Source organism: Mixophyes fleayi, chromosome 5 (genome assembly GCF_038048845.1).
Source record: "Mixophyes fleayi isolate aMixFle1 chromosome 5, aMixFle1.hap1, whole genome shotgun sequence".
Taxonomy (NCBI): Eukaryota; Metazoa; Chordata; class Amphibia; order Anura; family Limnodynastidae; genus Mixophyes; species Mixophyes fleayi.
The window spans coordinates 163,371,817-163,396,449 of NC_134406.1; the positions used below are offsets into that span (position 1 = coordinate 163,371,817).

General features: G+C 39.5%; 1 protein-coding gene across 2 annotated transcripts in view; it reads left to right on the top strand.

The window, feature by feature from the left end:
• The window catches only part of CDH20 (cadherin 20), a 205,719-nt gene that overhangs the window by 158,507 nt on the left and 22,579 nt on the right, over positions 1 to 24,633 (top strand). For both annotated transcript variants that reach the window (XM_075212939.1, XM_075212938.1), the window contains 3 exons: positions 1,534 to 1,828; positions 4,332 to 4,451; positions 24,256 to 24,423. In XM_075212939.1, coding sequence (XP_075069040.1) covers positions 1,534 to 1,828; positions 4,332 to 4,451; positions 24,256 to 24,423 — 583 coding nt within the window. The remainder of the gene's footprint in view (positions 1 to 1,533; positions 1,829 to 4,331; positions 4,452 to 24,255; positions 24,424 to 24,633) is intronic.

Genomic DNA, 24,633 nt, shown 5'->3' on the forward strand with positions numbered 1-24,633 from the left:
CCTCCATACTGTGCCTCTCTTCTCCCCCTTTTACCTCCATACTGTCCCTCTCTTCTCCCCCTTTTACCTCCATACTGTGCCTCTCTTCTCCCCCTTTTTCCTCCATACTGTCCCTCTCTTCTCCCCCTTTCTCCTCCATACTGTGCCTCTCTTCTCCCCCTTTTTCCTCCATACTGTCCCTCTCTTCTCCCCCTTTTTCCGCCATACTGTGCCTCTCTTCTCCCCCTTTTACCTCCATACTGTCCCTCTTTTCTCCCCCTTTTTCCTCCATACTGTGCCTCTCTTCTCCCCCTTTTTCCTCCATACTGTGCCTCTCTTCTCCCCCTTTTACCTCCATACTGTGCCTCTCTTCTCCCCCTTTTACCTCCATACTGTCCCTCTCTTCTCCCCCTTTTTCCTCCATACTGTGCCTTTCTTCTCCCCCTTTTTCCTCCATACTGTGCCTTTCTGCGTTATTCCCTTTTTTTATTTTTTTAACTTACCTTTCTTTTAGCTTCTTTCTTCTCTTCTGTCTTCTTGTTTCTTTCTTGGTCCTCTTCGCGCTGTTCCTCACTGAATGACAGGCGTGACTTGATGACGTCACGGATGTCATTCAGTGTTGACAGTGCAGAGAGGAGGTAGGAGGAGGGACGCCAGCGTAGCGGTAAGGTGAGTAGTGTATCCTTCTTTTTTTTTTACTACCTGGCTGCCCCCACCAACGAAGGGAGCCCCGAACCCCCCGCCCCCCGCCGCCGCCACTGCTGCAGGTGCCATTAAAAAAAAAGGAAAAAATAACACAAAATGAAATTAGGTTGCCAATGAAGTCAGTGGAAATGATGCTATTGTGAATCTGATAATCCCTCATATTTCTCCATGGGAAATTTTTAATCACTATACAGCATAACAATGGCAAAAGGGTTACTGATGATGATGATAATGCTTTTGATAGTAAGGAAATAGTGGTAATAGATGACAGATTGTGAGAAATGATAATCATGTCAAATAAAGAAATACGATGATTACTGTGATTACTCTGCCACTCCAATCAATCACACTTTATGGGATTTCACTGGTTAGGAGCAATTACTTGTCACTAACTACTCCTACAGATGCCAAATGGCCAAGCCATCCATTCACTGGCTTTGCCAAGTGTGTCAACTGCATATAAGTCATTCACTTGTGTCAACTGAAGACACCAACTTTGTATGCAGTTGACACAAGTGAATGACTTGTGTGCAGTTGACACACTTGGCCAAGCCAGTGAATGGCTTCCACCACCAGGCTCCTTTACCATCACCTAGAAGTACTCACTCTTCTTGAGTGAACAGTAGCTGCTACAGCACCTTTTTGCTGGTTACTTTGACTGATTCCTTCTTGACTGTTAACTATGGACCAGGAATAGCTTGCATCTGGCAGGGAGCTGATGCAAGAATGCACGGAGGTAAGGTCATCCTTCGCTGCTTTAATTTTGCCTACTCAATTTTTTCAGATTGCATCTAGAAGTCCTGTACTTATTATACTTGAAGTTAACGCATTTCTATTTCTCATTTATAGCTTCATTCGGATATGGATGAAGGAGATGGTTCAATAAAATACATTCTTTCTGGTGATGGGGCAGGAACCACGTTTACAATTGACGATACTACAGGTGATATTCATGCAATAGAAAGACTGGATAGGGAAGAACGGGCTCAGTATACCCTCCGAGCCCAAGCTCTGGACAGAAGGACTAACAGGCCCATGGAGCCAGAGTCTGAATTTATCATTAAAATTCAAGACATAAATGACAATGAACCCAAGTTCCTTGATGGCCCTTACACAACCTCTGTACCAGAGATGTCACCAGTTGGTAAGCTTTATGTTCATATTCTGATTATGCCCACAGTCTTCTTGTCTTTGATATTTTTTCCATAATCTGGTTATTGTTGCAACCATTGACCTGGCAGCCTCAGTTATACTAAATAAAACTATGTATAATGTTATCATATGTACCTAATGTGCAATTCACGTAGAGAATTACTTAAAAACCGCTGAGAGAATGAAAATAAATATTCTTCCAGTTTCCATAATAAATATCTCTGTACAGAATGAGTAATACAAGTGTGTTTTATTAATCATTTGTAGAAAGTAGAGTGGATAAATGATAAAATAACATAGAAGGTAGATTATTTTCTAATTATACAATGTACAATACTTTTCAAATAATACATTGCATGTTTATGGAGGACATTATAGCCACTATTGGATATTAGTGAGCACAGGATAGTGATACAATTAGTGGGATCTAAATCTCTTTTGGAAAACATAAGGGGGAAGCTTTAACTTGTATCTCAAAAGTAAGGTATTGTGAGTATTCTTGAGAGATCAACTGTGTTCACTGACACAAATTAGTTTGTGTGAGTATTTATTACTTTTTATATAACTATACATGTATTACCAGTACTATTCCTTTCCTTAAGTAGGACCTGACATGTCCTCCTTATACAAAAACAGTGACCAATCACCAGGGCCAGTAGAAAATTGTAAGTCTGGTAAGCACAACAGGAGGGCGTGTAACCTTAGGTACTTAGATCCCCCCTCTGAACAGCATAGGGATCAGAATAAGCTTGGGGGTTTGTGGGAATGGCGCATAAGGGTTTCACAGTGCTTGTTCAAATTCAGCCAGCGGGGTATTGTTAATACCAGGACCAGCCTGCCAATCACACCAATCTCAGAATCCCTGTTATACACACTTTGGAACAGGAAGTTAAGGACACTATTACATTACTTTAATACCTCTTTGTGTTTGAGATAAGGGTATCTAACATATCAAAACTGATTTCAGTGGCAGCACTTTGTAGATCATATTAAACTAAAAACGAAATGGAAAATGGGAGGAAGGGTCTCTTTCCTGAGAACTTGTGGGGAAAAATATCTTCCCACTCTAGCTTGTTGAGCCATTATATAAAGAATGAAGATGCTTTCTATACTTTCTGCTAAACAGACGTAGAACATTACTTCATCAAGTCCAATATCAGTACCTGATACACTGCTGCCTTACAGTGAAAAGTCTAAGTTTATGACCTTGACTGTGATGGTGTGTTATTATACATTAACTAATTCATTGTTTCCATACCTTTTTATTCCAAACCAGTCTATTTTGACCAATGCAGCTGAAGTCAACATGAACAGAAACAGATTTGCTTTTTTTTTTTTTTAAATATGCTTTTGCTGCAATTCTAGCATTTCGAAAAAAGGAATATATACAATGAATCAAAATTTATATACCATAACATAATTTATTAGAAGGTATAAAAGTAATAAAATGTTTGTACTCTTAGTAAAAGATAACTACGCAGATATCATAATTAATAACGAACCGGGTACTTAAGGTCACCTGTAGTCTTGTGTCTTTTTAAATACTCATGTAACTCCCCAGTGATTTGTAATATCTTCGCATTTCACTGTAAGAGGTTTGTTATTCCATATACCAGGGTGCAGACTGGTTTCCAAAGGTGCTAAAGATAATATAACTGTGATTATCATTTATTTATATAGCTCTACCAATTATGCAGTACTGTACACAGAGAATATTTGTCACTGACAGCAGTCTCTGCCCCATTGGAGCTAACAATCTACATTCCCGAACACACACACACCAATTACCCTACCAGAATGTTTTTGGAGTCACATTTCACAGATGTGAGGCACTTCTGAATTGCAGCATTGGAACAAGCACTTTTCTATACCTGAGCAGCCTGGAGCTAGGGCATAGATAGATGGGACTAAACATGTTAGTTTCCTGTTAGTTAAAAAAAACTTGATGGTGTATACTTATTGACCGGGAGTGTAGACTGATGGCCGGTCGGCATTCTCATTTGCTTCAAAGTCCCATAACCTAAAGTCAAGGCTTGTGTATAGGATCCTTTCAAGCAGTGACCATAAAGTTATAGCGTAGATAGAGAACTTTTTTTATTATAACAATAGATTACTAGTTACATTCATAACACAATCATGCATACAAAAAGAAATGCAGAAAAATGAAAGGAATTCTTAGCATACAGAACAGGTGGCTAAAACACTGCTCATCTTGACTATGAATGGTAAATCCAATATGTAAGAAGACAGAGAAACGTTAATAGCCGTCTGGAGCTTATCTCTAAAAATGGTTTCTTCATTATATTGTTAGGATACATTAGTGGAATGGAAGATGTGTGTGGCAATTAATCTTCCACTGACAGGTGGTTAAACAGTTAGTGTTGCTGTCATTATGCAAACTTTGCATGTTTTTTTTATTTATTTTTTTAATCGAAGAGGCTAAATTAGATTTTCAGCTCTTAATTTAAAAAGGTCAATGTTTTCTATTTTGTCAGGTACCTCTATTATCCAGGTGTCAGCAACAGACGCAGATGATCCTACTTATGGAAGCAGTGCGAGGGTTGTGTACAGTATTCTGCAAGGACAGCCATATTTTTCGGTGGACTCTAAAACAGGTATTTACTGAAATTACAAATTTTCAAGATGAAGCAGCAGGAGGAACCTTGTGTCTTGTTAAATCAGCATATGATATGCTTTGTATTGACCCAGGGAAATAAATATGCCTTCAGCTCTCCATTTGTAATATGATATTGCTTAGTCATGTGTTAATCAGTTGAATTATTTGAGAGATGCAAAATAATGTTCTCTCTATGCCATTGACCTCAATTATTGTATCATGTCTTAGATTTATTCATTAACATCTCTGGCAGAAATTAAGCTCTGTCTGAAAAGCAGGATAGCAGAATATTGCCTTTCTATATTGGAAACCTATACAAAAATGTCTATAAAGGACAGAGGGCTTTTTGGAATAAGCCATAACCTTTGTGGGTCACTGCTTCATTTGTCATACCGTGTGTTGTGCAGCTTGTGATAGTTTAATTGTTCACTTGCAACCAGATAAACATTTCAGTGGGGAAGACCAGCTGAACACAAGACATAAATAATAGTGAACGTGTGGCCCCATAATCAGGTGTAAAATGAATGACAGAAAATCAATACCTCATATGATACACCTCAAACTCAAAGGCTGTTTCACTTTCCAACATATAATGGTTACAGAGAGCACAATGGTGCTGTTTTTGGAGGTTTTTAGACTGTTAATTGGTTTTAAATTGATGCCACTAAAATCTCAAACTAGAAGTTATAATAATTTATGATATAGCTCAGAGGATCTGCCATATCTTGTTTTGTACAGATCTGACAACCTTTTTCAGTAAATTAACTGTGTGATCCCATGAGTTTACGTTTTGCAATCATAGCGAGAGAGTACATACTCAAATGCAAAATACAGTACTATGAAAACCCGAAACATAATTACATAGCACGGCGAATTATTGGCAGGCAAAAAAATCTGTTTCGATGTTTTTGAGGTGGAGTAGCACAGAGGTTGTGTAGTTAATTTGACAATGAATGTAGGTAGTCTGCATTCTCCCTCCTAACTTGTGTTAAAGAATACTCAACATGCCAGTAGGTTTTATTTGTGTTGTACACTCCAACACATATGTATAATTTGTTTCCCATTGCTGTTCCCTACCTTGCTGTCACAAGTTTGGCGGCAATCCTGGGTTCGCGGAGTGAAGTCACTTATGTCACTTTAACCACTTTACCCACATCCACTTTTATCACAACCTGACAATTTATTATGTATCATGCTGACAAAACCCAATTTGGGGATAGTATAGTAGATGGGTAGTTGACTCAAACTGTGATCTCTCACATGGTCACACAGTACACAGTATCCGCATATTATTCATTATCCACATATAATGCAGTATCCAGATAGTCCACATAATATCCATGTCCATCAAAACCTGTTCACTGCTCGCTATCACTCACTACCACCTTACCTACCACCGGAGAGATTCTATATCCATCACACATGATAGCTGCACAGATTTAAGTTGAATTGCTACTGCCAATCCCATATTACAATTAAATACATTTATTCCAATCATAGGACCTATAAGTGCACTGGTCTAACTAAATTGTGCCTGGTTTGAGCAAAAGGTTTCCCATTAACAGAACAGAGCAAAGTTCAACCTATGATGCATCCAAAGACATTTGAAAATGAAGTGTTTTTATGGGGGGAGGTTCGGTGACTACTCCTTAAACCGAGAATATCCCCTAAATGCACATTATCCACTTCTTTAAGCTATTTCAAATATTTCATGCCACAACATTAGGCACAGTTAGTTTGTATGTGGGTACAATACAATAGATATCCCTCGGCATGAGTGGGGATCTGAAAAATAAATAAAGTCTTTTAAAAAATGTGTGAGTTTTTATTTAGAATAATTCTCATTTAGTGAAGTATTCGTCAAATGTTAGGCACTCTAACTTCAATTTCCAGTGAAGTTATCATATGGAAGTAAAAATATATAGATTTATATTATAGTAAGTAGGCCATAGCTATGAATTTATGGTAAAATGTGCTCAACTGTGCTTTACAAACTTGGGGCCTGATTCATTAAGGATCTAAACTTAAGAAACTTCTTATTTCAGTCTCCTGGACAAAACCATGTTACAATGCAAGGGGAGCAAATTAGTATTTTGTTTTTTCACAAATATCAACTTTAAATTTAAGTGTACAAATAAGCTATCAAGTATTTGTGTGCTGCATGAAAAAACTGTCAGTATTGAACTTATGTGCAAAACAGAATACTAATTTGCACCCCTTGCATTGTAACATGGTTTTGTCCAGGAGACTAAAATAATAAGTTTCTTAAGTTAAGATGCTTAATGAATCAGGCCCTTGGACATTAAATAGGTTTATGAATGATCAAAGAAATGTTGACTCCTTCTTCAAAGGTTGTATAGGATCTACCTCAATGCCATAATGGGAAAGATGAGAAAAACAACACAGTGTGCTCTGTCTGTTAGTGATTTTATTTCCCATAAAAATGTGTGTTTACCTTTTTGGATCTTTAAGCAAGCATTCAAATATCCTGTAATTTCTGATAAAATACAACTTTATTCTACATAAAATACTAAAATTGAGATACTACACAAAACAGTTTAAAAAAGTGACTGCCTTTGTTCAGACTACAACCCCTGAATAGATGTCCTACTCCGAGTTTGTCAACATTTTGTCCGCACAGCAGTGATCTATTGCCTTTTAAACATTTCATGAGCTCACTCTTGTTTAAAAAGTGGTGATTGAAATAAAGACAAATTTAAAACTCCTGCTTAGCTCTCACTGGAGGACCTATGACGTGTTATGGGCATTGCAAAAAATGTGTTTACCAAAGAAACATACCATTAAAATTAGAATACAATGGAGATAGTAAAAAAATGTTACCCTCTTGACTTTTGTATGTATGTGGGTGCATTATGAGATAATTGTTGCACCTAGCCTTCATTCAGGAAGGACACTTTAATTCACCAAGCAGCAGCACTTAAATTGCAGTGTTACTTAGAAAGTGCCACTGCCATCTGCAACACTAAGGGGTAAATTTATCAAGCTGCGGGTTTGAAAAAGTGGAGATGTTGCCTATAGCAACCAATCAGATTCTAGTTATTTATTTAGTACATTCTACAAAATGATTGGTTGCTATAGGCAATATCTCCACTTTTCAAACCCGCAGCTTGATAAATTTGCCATTAAGTCTTACGTACACAAATTAAACTCCAGAATAAGCTACAGGTCCTCATTTTACATGAATGCCTTTAATTACTTTTTGAACTGTTTTTTATTCATGAGTATAACATCATAAGTATATATTGTCTAATATCTTTTCCCATTACTTTATTTCTTTATTGGTAAATTGCTCGTTTAAGGTTTCACAATGTCCAACACTTATAAATATTTCTGCAGAGTATCGTTCATTTCCTTTTTTAGTCTTTATAACTGTGTTGTGCAGGTTATGATTTAATTTGAAACTATTATGTTCCTGATGTCTGCTTGCGTATTGCATTTCCTCTGCACAACAATGCGCTGCACAACCCACACATAATATCTCTTTTCCCATTATCATCAAAGACTTCCATATCATTTGTTCTGCTCTTCACTATTGTTTTCCCCTCCTTCTCTGCTCTAATTACTTTCCTGGCAATACATCCTACTGGCAGTCTTGTCCCTGTAATTATCTAAGTCCCACTATCCCTCTTGCAATCCATCTCCAAGTCTATATTTTCATTCTTTAAAGAAGCACACTCACATAGTCATTAACTTGAAAATGACGTAAGTACATCATATTCAACTATGTGCTTTTATTAAGCCCCAAATTCAACTGCCATACCTCTATGAAGCTTTTACCAATTAATCATCAGACAATCCCAATTTCACATATCATGTATTATAGGAGCTCAAAACAAATTTCCATCTTTTCAATCAATCTTTTATTGTATTTTGTATTCTTTTATTTGTATTTTGATAAAAATCAGAAGGTGTAATTTTTTTCTTGTCTTGTGCAACCAACAAGCTTTTTATGTAGAGAGTGAGTTTGTCACACAATAATGTGGCAGTCACACTTGTGACTCCATAAATCCTTGTTAACCCTGTCTCTCTGATCCCCTTCAACAAAACTTTATGTGTTGGCTCAGGCATCACAGTATTGTTAGGAACCCCTCCAGCCGGCACAACACAACCCGGAGTCCACTCTGTCAATCAGGTGTTCACTGGAGCCCCTGATGGTGGTGACTGGGCTGCAGACTGACAGAGGGATGTGAAGTGTGTACCGGCTGGGGAGAATCCAGGCCAGCGGAGTGAGGTCCACGCAGAGCTCAAGGGCCGGCAGCAGGTTGCAGTTCCAGTAAACAAGCCGGGGTCAAGGGTCACAGGCAAAACAGGAGAAAGGGTAAACAGGCCAGAGGTCAGGGTCACGGGATACACAAGCGAAGTCCAAATCCAAGCCAAGGGTCATACATGGGAGATCAGTAGAAGTTCAATAGACAGGAACAGGAACAAACAGGTCAGCAGACTAGGTAGCAGAAGCTATAACTGGCAATGAGGCAGCAGACCTCATTGCCTTAAATACCAATACAGACCAATCAGTAGTTGGATACACTGCTGCAGGCTAATTACTCATACAGAGCAGGGCCAATCAGGGCTTGTCCCTGAAATACACAGATGCAGGCTAATGCCTGTAATATCAGCCCACTAATTAAATCAGCCCACAGGCTGCCTGTCATGCGCATGTGCCCGCCTACCGCCGGGACGCAGCGCTATTGTAGAGGCGTCCGGCCGTTGCCTTGGTAGGACCGGGCAGGAAGAGGAAATGATGTCCCGGTCGTCAAGGTGACGGCCGGGACGCCAGGGAGAGCCAGAAGCGAGCCGCGGCGGCTGTGAGTACCGCCGCGGCTCGTAACAAGTATACAGTGCATTCATAAGGGAACAAACAAAGGGGTTCTATTTCCTACACTAACATGTGGAGTTAAGAAAACTGAAAGGGATTGTGGGGGTGCACGTTTTCCAAATGTCCTAGGATAGACCTTCTGCAACCGTTACAAAGGCCTTAAACATGGTGACAGTGTTGCACAGTCCTGTAAAGAACAATTTAATAAAAATGTACCTAGCAGGAAAAAAATCCTTCTCCATTACAAATGCATTCTATATTATTTCATTTATGTAGCGTTAAACACAAGGGGCCTGAGTCATTAAGGCAAAAAAGGAGTAAATGTTCTCTGGGACAAACCATGTTACAATGCAAGGGGTACAAATTAGTTTATTATTTGGCACATAAGTTAAATACTGGCTGTTTTTTCATCTAGCACACAAATACTTAATAGCTTTATTATTACACTGAAATTTAAAGTTGATCTAGGACATGCCCTACCCCAAGTATATATCTGTCCACATATTTTACATTTACTTCCCCCTCCAATGCAACATGGTTTTGCCCAGGTGCAAATGTTACTCCTTTTTTATGCTTTGCTCTCTTTAATGACTCAGGCCCAAGGTCTGTCTAAAATGCAGGAATAACTTGTGCACAAAAAAAGACACATTCTACATAGTATGCTAAGTCGGATGCATCTCAGCTGATGGTCATCATTATCAGATCATATGTTACACCAGGGTAGAACACCCACAACCAATATGAAGCACTGTCAATGGCAGAAACACCCATTTTCATTGGCCATAGGACTAAGTTCTGTCAAGGAATATAAACATTTAAAAATCTGTAAACATTGCAACATTGTTATTGTATAATGTTGTATTTGAAGTTATTTCTTTACAAATAAATTAAATGTCTACTTTGATTTGTTATGTAACACTCTACCTGCATGCAAGTTCTCACTAGCTCTCATTATTGCTTGCCCTTCTCTCTATCTTGACAGCATAAAATGCTACTTGATGTTGGTTAAATAGATGTGAAGGTTTCTATTGCAAAGCACAATACTAAGGATTATCTCTATGCATAGAGATGACACATTTTTCATAAAGTCTGTAAAATCTGCTCACTTTGACATAAAAGTTATCAAAATCATCTCATTCTAAATGTAACTTCGTTCTTGTCAGGTAGTCAGTGATAACATTGCAATAATTTGCATATACATATATTGTTTGATTTGCAGTTTTACCTAAAGCTGACAAACCTCAGGTGATCTCTTGTAGTTTGAAATACTTGTGTCAATTTATTTTGGTACAGCACCTTCTACATGCAAAACATATTATATATATATATATATATATATATATATATATATATATATATACATACATATATATAATGTGTGTGTATATATACATATACATGTGGGTATGTGTATGTATCTATGTATGTATATCATCATCATCATCATATATATATATATATATATATATATATATATATATATATATATATTTCATAGTGTTCTAAGATATTTTAACACATATTTGAAAAATATTGCAGGCACCATACATTTCTATTGTGCAGTTTTTATTTAATTGTGCTGTGCTGTTAATTGCGTGAAAGACTCTCCTGTAGCATTATGTTTCAGTGCTGTTTTGATACAGACAAAGCATTAACAATCTTGTTTCCTAGGTTCCATGGAAACAAGCAAATTATTGTGATGGAAGTAAAAGCCTGCTTAATTAAACAGACCAATCAATCAGGTTTTCATGTTCTTAGTCAGATGTGCAACATAATTGTCCTATTGTTTCAATACTACTTTAAGGGCCTAATTTACAGTTATTAGTGAATTCACAATGTCCAGTGTTGTGAAGTGCAAAGTTCCTTTTTTGGGTAACGTGATTCCTCTCTTGTTCTATATATTAGTGTTCTACTTTTCTCCCCAATATTGCATGTGAAAAAAATAAAATTAGCAAAAAACATCATAGTGCAATGTGCATGTACTGTTGTTTTTTTAGTGAGAACACTTCAAAGTAGCGCTAGTAGTCTTATTAACTTGTTATATTTACTTTCCCAAATTTTTTTTTAGAACACATACATATATGCAATTCCTTATAATTAATTCCAGGATTTTAACCAAAATGTTTTATCCATAAAGGTGATAATGAATCTTATATAAGTTAATATTAACTCTCTTGTCTGAGAGATAATGTGAAAATAAATCGATCAAAATAAATTCTTACCAGTGATTCTACTTTGTCTACATTCTTTTCTTAATCCATAAAACAACCACGTTTGCATGTCCATAAATATAGATAATATAAAATCTCTATTATATATGATAAAACACTAATTAAAGTAAAAACATATTCTTTACTACCAGACAATAGCTAGATAAAAACATCAAAAGAAGCCAACCTCCCAATTTCGCATGTATTCTCCAATCCCTGTGTCTTACCCCCGCTAGACGAAACACAGTAATATAGAGTAACCACTCCTCTGCAGAGTGAAATGGCAAGACGCCGGCAACTTGCCTCCACAGCCTACGGGTTTGTCGAGTAACTTTCACTGGACATTGGATCCCCACTGCTAATGCATTTCAGGTAAAATATTTGTTAATGCACAGGGGTGAAGCCGATAGTTTTGTTTTATAAATGAATGAGAGCCAATCCCATTAAAGCCTACACACATGGATTGAACTGCACAATCAGTCACAACCGCAGCCCTAAAACATAATTAACCTATACATAGAAAGCTTCCTACAATCCAAACAAATATTCCTTTCTTATTTTTACAACCTTTATCTGGATGAACATTCCCAGTATAATATCGACGCATATTTTTCTTTTTTATGTATTATAATATTAGAGCCCGGCTGAAATAAGAAACTGCAGCTACGGTACGGTTCTTATGTTCTATTCATGCAAAATTTGTAAACATTTCTAAAACTTCAAACTTGCATCCAATATCTGTATTTGCTCCTAATTCTAATAAGGCAGCATGTGTTTACTGAACTTACAGTAGGTTTTTATGAATGTGATTGAATGATATGGAAAATGCATTCTGAGAGATGTTCCTCACCAAGAGCTGGAAAGTCACTTATTATCTAATGACTTCTACAAGTCATTGAAAGAGCTACCGGTGTAGCCAGTGTCACCCTAGCATGATATTTCAGGAAAACACATATCATTTACCGTGAAACCATTTGCCAAGCTGAATTCCTAGGTGAAATCAGAGTTGGATGGCACAGGGTAAAACATATATCTTAGGATAGGATAATATTGGCTGCAACTGCAATGCTGGGTACCCACTGCACATTTTTCAGATCAATGTGTGATCTACAATGATTTTGCCTACGACTGAATTTCCGATCGGTCGGTATATTCATGTGTACCCACTATACACGTTTTAAACGATTTTTGCCTGACTAACTGTCCAGCCAGCAACTTCTGTCAGGCATAACGTTGGCTCAAAAGATTGTAATACCGTACACACTGAAATGAAATATGGGGTCCCTGCAGTGATATGTCAAAGAAATTCAAATGAAGGACTGAACATCAGCAGCAAAAACCTCCCACAAAATCAGGAAAAGGAAATAGGATGAACGAACCCCCAATCCAGGATCTCCTTCAACTTGTCACCACCCTCATCCAGAAGGCGGTCACTCCTTTTCGGAGACTCATATATGCAGAGCAAAGACTGGTTGATACCCTGAGAATTTTTGGCCCCTGGAAGGACACTGGCTGATCTCAAATACAACACAACAATTTCACTGCAAGCTCTGGATTTGACCATATATGAGACCTGTGATGCTATCGTACAAGTTCTGCTTGGACAATACATGGAGGTTGGTAAACGAAATAGTCTGGGTTTTTTTATTTGTTTTTTTTTTAAATTAAAATATAAACTAAACATATTACCATATTATAAACCACACAAAATATACAGTACAAAAACTGTAGAGATGTATAAACACTGATTTTTACCTACATACTGTCAGGAGATGGAACCCATCTCTGCCCATCTCTGATGGGCAGAGATAGGTTGAAGATGGGAAAGCAGAACAAATATTTATGAGAATTGAGGGCAAACATTGATTTGGGTGTAACCGAAAGGTGTAGAAGTCCTGTAGGCTGCCGGGGTAACAGATTGTCCTCCCATGATGGATTGTTGCATATGGAGTGGAATGGACGAAAGGTATATGATTGGCCCAGCCTGAAATGTCCTTGCTACTGTGTTTGGGGGGATTGTGTTAATACAGTGTCTGATGAGAGATTCCCCTTGTTTACCTACAAATTATGTCATACACCAAACGTTCCATCTCTTTTTGCATTTCTCTATTCTCTAGCAGATCAAATTCATCTTGTCGGTGTTGTGACATAAATTGGGTTGCAGACTCTATCATCTTGCATGTGAGCACATCACTTTGCTCAAGATCGCGGACAGCAGGCTGTGTAATGAAAACAGAATATAAACTGGTTAGTATAACATTACATGCACGCACCAATGTAACATTTAAACAATCTTTCTCTTTCAGTTTCCTGCATCTGTCCTGCAAGACAATTTTGAAAGGCATTGATGGCAATCATGTTAGAATTATACCACCCTCAAAAAGTATATCCTATTACTACAACTATAAAGGATTCTTCTCTATTATTTTGTCATATGAATTCCTATTTGTGTACATTGGAAAAAAAGGGAAGATGTCAAATGGTGGGGCATTAGAGCAGACTCCTTTTCATGCCAAACTTAAAAAACAATGAACTTAATTTGCCAACATGAAGTGACATGAAAAATGGACTAAATTTTGGATTTTGTAGCTAAGGAAGCGTTTGCGCTACACACCAATGTATTAAAATCTTCTCTCAATAGAAATGAGGATCTTTAATTATAGATTGTCGCATTGTAAATGCATAAACATTTTTCATACACATTTACAGTGTTGTATGTGTCACTTACTGTGCCACTTGGTGGAATGTCATCTGTTTGTACAAGTTCAGATGAGCAGTGGCGCATGCAGGGGGGGTTTCTGGGTCTCCAGAAACCCCTCCCCTCCACTAATGAAATACCCCTGTACTATCCAGCAGCCGCGGCACTGTCAAAGAAGCATCCGCGGCGGTGCTGCTTCTTTGACAGTGCCGCGGCTGCTGGATAGTACAGAGCTGCTGAAACGGAGCTGCTGCGCATGTGCCCGCGCATGCGCAGCAGCTTTCGCTTTTTTTTCTCTTTTTTTTGGGGGGGGGGGGAACCCCCCTTAAAAATCCTGCATGCGCCCCTGATGAGGAACTACTCTCCGTCTCCATGTTGCAGGTGGACTGTCTAGCAATCACGGGTGAAGTGCAGGAGGTCAAAATACCACAACTTGGGCACATACACATCATCAGTCCCTGCCCCTGATTTTTTTGAGGCCTCAGTATTGCTCAGTTCTTTTTTTAAATACAGTCCTAAGGTTCTGTATCTTCTCTTTTACCCATTTTACAGTTGCTCCAGGGTAAATTGGAAGGCTCACTTTCGCAGCATCTTCTAAAGCTGCACTTCTCTTCTGCCTGTTAGAGTATTCAATGGATTTTGTTTTCCACAAGCAGGTATGGGATCTGTAGGCCTCAGTGAACTCCCTCATGAGCTCTATTCTTCTGTCAGATACCATGGCAAATTATTTTCTAAGAAAAAATAAACCATATATATTGTTAGATTTCCATGCACACACAAAATAAACAAAAAGTGTAAACATCTAGTGGTATAAATAATAAATAATAATAATAAACACATATATTAGCAGATTTACATACACACCACAAAACAAAACATACAAATTTTCCTGTGAAAAACAACAACAGCAAAATCATATTTTACTTACACACCCCTAAACGAAAACCACAGAAAGTCTTGTGCCATAAAGTACATACCTTGTAATAGAGAAGAAATCAGGTAAACTATTTATGGTATTTGTTTGTATGCTATGGAAACTTCAGGGAAAATTTTTTCTGGCACATCTGCAAACACAAGGTTATTATACACGAATGAACGTTCATCCCAATGCTCATTCTGCACCTATAGCTGCCATGATTGCTCCATACCAACTGCGATCGCCCATGTCTGCGTCAATAAAATTATAAAGCAGCCAGTCTGGCGCCGGCAATAGATCGAAGATAGCGGATGAGCAACAGGCGTGAGAGAAGTTTGACAGAAGTGATGGAGGAGTGGAGGGGATGGAGTAGAAGTAATGAAATTGGCAGACATTAAAAGAGCAAGTCAATGAGCCCAAGGGAAATGGAGATGATGATGAGAATGCTGGACCAGAATACCTATAACTGTCAGAAGCGAAAATACCGAAAGTTAATCACAGAAAAGATTATCCAGAAACTGATAAATCAGATCAGAGATAAACTGGGGGAAAAAAGGACAACATTTCAAATCCAAAAATGGTGGTCCCGACTTAAAAAATAAAGAGCATCCGAAAGAACATTAAAAAAAGTGAGTATTAAAAGTGGTTATTAAAAAAGTTTAAAAGTACTCAGTAAACGGTGTTAGTAATTAATAACAATAATGATTAGTATGATTAGAAGAAGTTTGACATCTATTTACAGAAAGAAGAATGCATAATGAATTGTGCTAAGTTAAAATGGAAGATGCTGTAGTGGCTATAGAGCAAGTCACAGAGATAGGAATTGGAGAAATATTAAAGGCATCTAAAGGAGGTAATTAAAAACCATTAAAAAGGTAAAGCAAACGTAAGGGACACCCATTTCCATTATATTAAAAAAATGGCATCTATATTTCAGTTAGTATGGACTAGCACAGCAGCATGCCTGGCCAGACCCAGGAGGGGCATCAGTATAAAGTGAGATCAAGCAGTGTCCAAGGTGAGCAAATGGTATTTGGCCCTCTAGTAAAAACGATGTTGTGTTCTGTTTCTTTGATAAGGATAATTAAAATACTTTCCTTTCCTCATATAGATACCATCGTCATATCTGATGAAAGCTCAGAAGGAGAGAGGGATAGAACACGCACTAATATTTATAGTACTTCCGGTGATGGGAAAGTTGCGGTCGAGTAAATGGAAATGCTGAATGAATATCTTTAAGAATTGAAAACAAACATCAGTGATATTAAGAAACAGTTCCACAAACTGGAGAACGTTAAATATGTTCATGGATTAAGAAGTTCTGCTATTTTTTTTTTTTACATCTATTTCAGTGTATATTGTTTAAAAATAAAAATAAATGCTATTGATAACAACATTATGTTATATTTGGTGCACTTCCAAGAAAGATAAAATTCAGATATAAGAAAAAAACAATTAACATGTCCAGTACACATCTGTGGTCTTTGGGGTACACAAAGGGTGGATGCAGGTGAAAAATTATCTAAGGTGACATATGTAATACACATCTATGCAGGGCCGGACTGGGACTAAAAATCAGCTCTGGCATTTATAGCACACAGGCCCACATGTTGTGAGCTCCATGCACTATATTGTTGCGCACTGATGCTGGCGCAGTGCGCGTTGCTGGTGCTGTACAACATGATGTAGTATGAGTGTGTGTGTGTGAGGGGTATTTATTTTTCCTAATGACCCTCAACATCACATTGTTAGCACCCCAATTACATCAATAAATACCATGACAATACATTATTAGTACCCAAATTAAAGCAATAAATAACCCCGCACACACATTCATATTACATCAATCACCCCCACATTACAGCAACCAGCATCACCCCCACATTACCGCAACAAGCATCACCCCCCACATTACAGCAACCAGCATCACCCCCACATTATAGCAACCAGCATCACCCCCCACATTACAGCATCCGGCATCGTCCCCCACATTACAGCATCCGGCATCGTCCCCCACATTACAACATCCGGCATCACCCCCCACATTACAGCATTCAGCATCACCCCCCACATTACAGCATCCAGCATCACCCCCCACTTTACAGCAACCAGCATCGCCTCCCCCATTACAGCAACCAGCATCAACCCCACATTACAGCAATATCCTCTCCTATTTATTAACAATACTAAGCCCCAAACTCACTAGAACATTGCCGCCACCACGCCACCCCATACTACAGCAATACCACCAATTATACAGGCGCCACTGTAGGAAACCAATGTTTTGCTTTTTTCAAATCTCCCACAAGATAGCAACAACAGAATACATACACATATAGGTAACAGGTACCCTTTTCCCTCAATTAAATAGTAATGGCAGAATTTTCATGAATCATTCCACATGAAATAAAACGCTAACATATATCTAAAAAAACCACATAACTATTGAATGATCATTTGAACCTACACAGCAACATTAAAAGTATTTCCATCTACAGCAAAATGTCAGAGAAGATAATATGGCAGAAGTTCATATTATGTCACACCATAGTGCGCCCAGTTCATATTATGCCACATCGTAGTGCCCCAAGGTCAAATTATGCCATAATAGTGTCCCCAAATAACATTATGCCATAGTAGTGCCCACAAATCATTGGTAGTGCCCAGACAAAAACTCATTCACAAATAAAAATTGTACAGCATATCAGATACTGAGTGTGTAAGTCCCAGGAGCAGCTTAATACACCATTTATAATGCAAACATAAATAGATATATTGACACAATCAGATAAAATTTATGACAAGCAATGTTTTTTCCTCTTAATTAAAAATCTTTGTACAGATAAAGATGCAAGAAACATTACAGCGCAATAATAAGCAATACATAGTGTTTTAAACATCATTGGATACACAGTAGTGCCCCCAGTTCAAGAAAGGATGGTTAAAAATACATTGCACATGAGAAAATATTTGAACTTACCTGATTATGACATCCTGTGTTCTGTTCTCCTACTGGGTGCGCTGGGCGAGGAGGGATCAGCAGCTGTCAGCTCACAGGCAGTCGGGAGCAGGAACTGAGGGCAGTGGTCGAAGCGGAAATTTAGAAATGGGGGTATGGAAAATATAAGTGAATTGTACCCTCTGTGCATTCCTATTCTTCATTACTACTTGTGTTTTATGAGGGCTGTATCCCTGACATTCCCATTCTTAAGATGTCTCTCCCTTTACACTTTCTTTTACCTATGCCGCTGCACCATCTTTTCCTTTGTCCCTCACTTAACCCCCTGCACCACCTTCTCCCCTGGCTCTCTCACATGTCTTCCTGCACACCACCTTCTCCCCTGGCACTCTCACATGTCTTCCTGCAACACCTTCTCCCCTGGCACTCTCACACGTCTTCCTGCACTGTTTACCCCCCTGGCTCTCTCACACGTCTTCCTGCACCCCCTACCTCCCTGGCTCTCTCACCCCTCTTCCTGCACCCCCTACCTCCCTGGCTCTCTCACTCCCTCTTCCTGCACACCCTTCCCCCCTGGCTCTCTCGCCCCTTCTTCCAGTGCCCCCTACCCCCTCGCTCTCTCACCCCTCTGCCAGCACTCCCTGACTCTCTCACCCCCTCTCCCAGCACCCACTACCCCCTCGCTCTCTCACCCCTCTCCCAGCACTCCCTAACTCTCACCCCCTCTCCCAGCACCCACTACCCCCTGGCTCTCTCACCCCCTCTCCCAGCACCCCCTAGCTCTCTCACCCCTCTCACAGCACCCCCTTCCCCTTTGGCTATCTCATCCCCTTTCCCAGCACCCCCTTCGGCTCTCTCATCCCCTCTCCCAGCACACCCTTCCCCTTTGGCTCTCTCATCCCCTCTCCCAACACCACCTTCGGCTCTCTCATCCCCTCTCCCAGCACCACCTTCGGCTCTCTCATCCCCTCTCCCAGCACCCCCTTCGGATCTCTCATCCCCTCTCCCAGCACCCTTTTCCCCTTTGGATCTCTCATCCCCTCTCCCAGCAACCCCTTCCTCTTTGGATCTCTCATCCCCTCTCCCAGCACCCCCTTCCCCTTTGGATCTCTCATCCCCCTCTCCCAGCACCCCCTGGCTCTCTCACCCCCTCTCCCAGCACCCCCTGGCTCTCTCACCCCCTCTCCCAGCACCCCCTTCCCTTTTGGCTTTCACCCCCTCTCCCAGCACCCCCTTGCTCTCTCACCCCCTCTCCCAGCACCCCTTTCGGATCTCTCATCCCCTCTCCCAGCACCCCCTTCCCCTTTGGATCTCTCATCCCCTCTCCCAGCAACCCCTTCCCCTTTGGATCTCATCCCCTCTCCCAGCACCCCCTTCCCCTTTGGATCTCTCATCCCCTCTCCCAGCACCCCCTTCCCCTTTGGATCTCATCCCCTCTCCCAGCACCCCCTTCCCCTTTGGATCTCTCACCCCCTCTCCCAGCACCCCCTTCCTCTTTGGCTTCACCCCCTCTCCCAGCACCCCCTTGCTCTCTCACCCACTCCCCCAGCAGCCCCTACCCCCTGGCTCTCTCACACTGGTGATCCCCGAGCGCAACTCACGGCACCCCTGTGACCCCCCCCGCGCGAAAATCGCGGCATCCCCGCAGCCCTCCCCTCCCCCGAAAATCACGGCACCCCCCGCGACCTCCCCTCCCCCGAAAATCGCGGCACCCCCGCAACCCCTCCTCCCCCAAAAAACGCTACACCCCCGCAACCCCCCCTCCCCCAAAAATCGCGGCACCCCCGCGACCCCCATTCAGAAAAAAAAAATCTGGAAACTGATTGCTTGCAAGTGCAACGGGGGAGGGAGCGCAACAGAGGTAGCTGGTTCCCGGGGAGGAACCAGCTACCATGAAGACAGCAGGAGTCGGGCCGGCCCATATAGCCATCGGCCCTTCTGGCATTTGCCAGAAGTGCCAGATGGCCAGTCCGGCCCTGCATCTATGCAATATACAGCTCTGTTCCTTTGGTCCAGATAGGATGGACACATGTGTCTAATTATGCAAGGTGCCATATCAATACAAATGTATATAAATTGCTTCCTACTCAGCCATTACTGTAAGAAAGTTCTACACACATAGAGGTTTAACTAGTCATAATATGTGCAATCAAAATACATACATATATGAATATTATGGTATTGTATTTTATAAACAATTAAATAGATGGACAAATGTCACATCAGGAAATCAATTATACTTTAATGAGAATATTTATTTTCATATGTGGTAATACTGTACATGTTGTATACACTTGCATACAGGAACACATAAATGTTATATTGAGCATGTAAAAGAGGTTTATTATTGCTTCTCTATTTAAAGCACATTATTCCTATTTCACTGATGTTCTGACACTGCACCATATGGGTAGTAAAGAAGTAAAGACAACATCAGACATGTAAATACACATGCCCAGAAAGGTAGTCGCTGTTTGAGGAACTATCGGCAGTTGGTCGAGAATTTAGTCGTAAATTCATACACACTGCAGGATCGGAAGGTGGTTGGAACGAGATTTATAGTTCTGCTGAACAATCAAATGAAACATCAATCGGTACTTTGGAACGACTGTCGTTCATCGTGCAAGTACTGATCGACATTTCAAATGGTCGTTTATCGGGTGTTTAGCCCGATACATGGCTGAAAAACCTGTAGTGTGTACCTAGCCAAAGTAATGAGGCTAAAAACAACGGTAAGCATCAATCAGTGTTGCAGTGTGTAACAAGAGGCATATGAACATTTATGTAATAAAACAATAAGTGTCTATCAGAAAAATTGAAAAGTCTAGGCGTTGACCCAATTTTGCAAAAAGCAGAAGGGAGAAGCAACAAAATAAGGAAGTTAAATAGTAGAGACTGGAAAGGGGGCGGTATGGTTGGTTGTTAGAAGGAAAAAGGAAAGAAATAGCAGGGCAGAAGACTGAAAAGAGGAGAGAGAGAGAATGGAGGTGTGAGGTAAAGAGTAGAAGGGAGTATCCAGGTGGAATGATGTTAAAGAGTAATGTTAATAAAGAAATTTGAATTTGGAAGTATGAAGCCCACGGTGCCCACACTTTATCTAGGCAATCGCACGTTATCTAGGCAAGTGCTGGACGAATCCCGGAAGTATGTTTGCAGTTTGGTTGGGACCAAATACCATTGATATAGGAGCTTATATGTGTTTTCTTTCAATTTCACATAGATTGAGCAAGAGGCTGTATTAGTTCTTATTTCTTCCCAGTCTTCGTTATCTAGGGGAGTCTGGACCGTCTGTATCTGTAAAACTCCTGGTACAGAAGGGATATGAGACCTTTCGTAGAGGACCGCCAAAGGGAAAGCGACTCTAAAAAAAGATCACAAATTAAATGATCTAGATGTATTTCGGAAAATACATGTCATATATTCAATTTTTTACATGTACCATATTCTGCTAATAATTGTCTGTAATGCGGGCGCGCAGGGCTGCTTCCAATCAGTGGCGATTTGACATAGGGCAGCAGAAACTATGTGATGAAACATCTTCATTTGATGTTTGGTAACAGATGCAATCCCAAGAGGGAGGAGGAAAAACCTGGGGAGAGGGTGATGTTAATTTGCAGTAATTGTGACATAAAGTTATGAAGTTCCATCCAGAACAGAGCAAGCTTGGGGCAGTGCCACCATATATGGAGGAAGGAACTCTCCATCATGCACCCTCTCCGGCAAGTGCTGGACGAATCCCGGAAGTATGTTTGCAGTTTGGTTGGGACCAAATACCATTGATATAGGAGCTTATATGTGTTTTCTTTCAATTTCACATAGATTGAGCAAGAGGCTGTATTAGTTCTTATTTCTTCCCAGTCTTCGTTATCTAGGGGAGTCTGGACCGTCTGTATCTGTAAAACTCCTGGTACAGAAGGGATATGAGACCTTTGGTAGAGGACCGCCAAAGGGAAAGCGACTCTAAAAAAAGATCAACGGCCTGATACCTAAAGTTAATTTAGCGGCAGAATGAAAATTCCTTAGCTGTAGATACTGGAAGAAGTGTGTTTTGGGATTATTAAGGTTTGTTTTTAAGTCATCGAATGAAGGGAAGGAAATGTCCTTGGTGATATAATTGAGGCAACGAGGAGCCAAACTCTTGGGCGTTTTGTGAATTGTGATGTGAAATGTTGCAAAAATTTGAAGACATATGGAGGGATATGTATAGGTACGGCTTAAAAAAGATAGAGAAATCTGGATAAAATGTTCATTTTAATCAAATTTATGCGTCCTATATATAGGAAATGAAATGTCCAAGTTTCCAGGTCAGATTTGAACTGGGAAAGCAGTTTTGGATAATTAGCTTGGAATAGCTGGCTATATTGTTTACTGTTGTGGATGCCTAAATATTTCATCTTTTTTTATGCCATTTGAAGGATCTGTGCCTATTTTTTAATGGAGAGTTTTAGATTTTTCCTGGCAGATTTAAAATAGACAATGGCCCTTATTTTAAAAATAAACAATGGTAGGGTATATCCTTATTCTGGCCTCTGTGCAAGTTTAGATTTATATGTGAGTATTAATTAATTGGGTCCATAATCATCAAAATATAAGGTCTAAAAGTACACGCGGAAAAATAGCAGCTCAAGATGCATCCAGCTCTGCCCCATTCGCTTATTGCCAGGCCTGGCATACTCAGACCCAAATACAATTACACCCTACGTCATAAGCACAAGAAAATGTTGTTAATGCATTCGCTATTAGGCTTTATTCAAATAAAAAAAAAATCTCTATTATAAAGCAGATGTAATATTCCTTCTCGATTGAAAGTAGCAAAAACAATATTTTAGAATATGCTCACTAAATCATATAACATATGTACGGACAATGAAGAGAGAACCTATAAGCTTCAGAGTTGAATTCACAATCAGCTAATCACAAGTGGTTGGCTAGTTCTGGCGCCCATCATAATCATTATCATTTGCACTAGCCCATGATACGTTTGGCACAAACAGAATTGCATTTTGTCTTGGTGACAAACCGCCCCCACATCCTTTCCCTTTTTCCACCTTTACGCCTCCGTTTGAAAGGATCGGATGTCCAGATGATGTTTTAATTGAATATCTTTATAGCCGGTGTTTCTTTTTATCTGTAGTCTTGTAAAGTTTATCTGATTTGAGAAACATCAGCTATATATGGTTTTTACCACATATGTGGCTTCTGGCATTTTTCTACAGTTATTAAAGTATTTAAAAAAAACAAGGAAATCTTGTTAAGATAATTCATGTGTTTAATTTACCTATATTTAAATCTGTTTGCTGATACAGATTTAATTTGGGGGCTGTTTGTTGTTTTTGATATTGAACAGTAACAGTGTTTTTTAATCTTATCTTGTCATTTATTATTTAATGCACTTCACAAGTCAGACATGTCGCTCTTATTATATTATGGAGAAGTCTAATTGAAATTCTCCACAGCCCAGGATGTCAGTGCAGAAACTAGGGTTCATTTTCTTGTACAAAACGAAAGTAGACGTTCCAAAAAATTTTGATCTTCGGGGAAATATCCTATGAAGAGGTCAGACTCATGATCGTCTTTTCAGCAAGAGCAAAATCATATCAGAAGCTGCAGTGCAAACCTAGCAATTCAGTCAAGCACTAATTATATGGCATATTCATCTTCAATGCTTTCAAGAAGCATTGCTGCCACCTATTGGCAGCATGTTGTAATTGTGTTCCAATTATTAGTTATTCTGTAGTACAGAAAGTCCTGTTACTTACACAAGACTGCAACATTAAAATGAAAGCTACATTGTTTGTGGAAGTTAGACTAATTTGTGCACAGCCTGCAATTACAAAACTGATAATTATTTCTCAACTCATGATGTATATGTCCACATGACTATATTGCAGTATACTTAAGTATACAGTCCTTGCAGTTGTTTAATTGGATGCAGCACATAAATTACATTGATGGGATAGTGTTAGCATCTGGACAATTATCTCTGGCTTTGTAAATGACAATCTTATTGCCAGATGGAAGGATTTCAATAGCATTTCTGCAGGATATTTTTGCAATATAGCCAATTTCTCTCTTTTCTTTTCAGTCTTAAAAAATCCACTTCTTTCATTTAATAGTTAAAAGAGCTTTTCCTCTTAATGTATTGTGTTCGCAAAAATTGTGACATTGTTTCTCTCCTACAGGCATAATTAGAACGGCTTTAACAAACATGGACAGAGAAGCACGGGAGTATTATGAAGTGATTATTCAGGCCAAAGACATGGGTGGACAGCTGGGAGGATTAGCTGGAACAACTACTGTTAATATCACTCTCAGTGATGTCAACGACAATCCTCCACGATTTCCTCAAAGTAAGTGGGGGCATCAACTCCTGTAATGTGCTGAATACTTCTCTGCGCTAAAGCTTTCTCAAATTTCTAACTAGGAATTTCAAGTGCCAAGAAAACTCACTGACATAAGGCTTCAGTGCAGTGTATCAAGTACAAAATCTGAACTAGTTGCATTCTGTTCATTATTCTGAAGCCTTAAAATCTGTGTATTTTAAGAAGTGTTAAAGATCT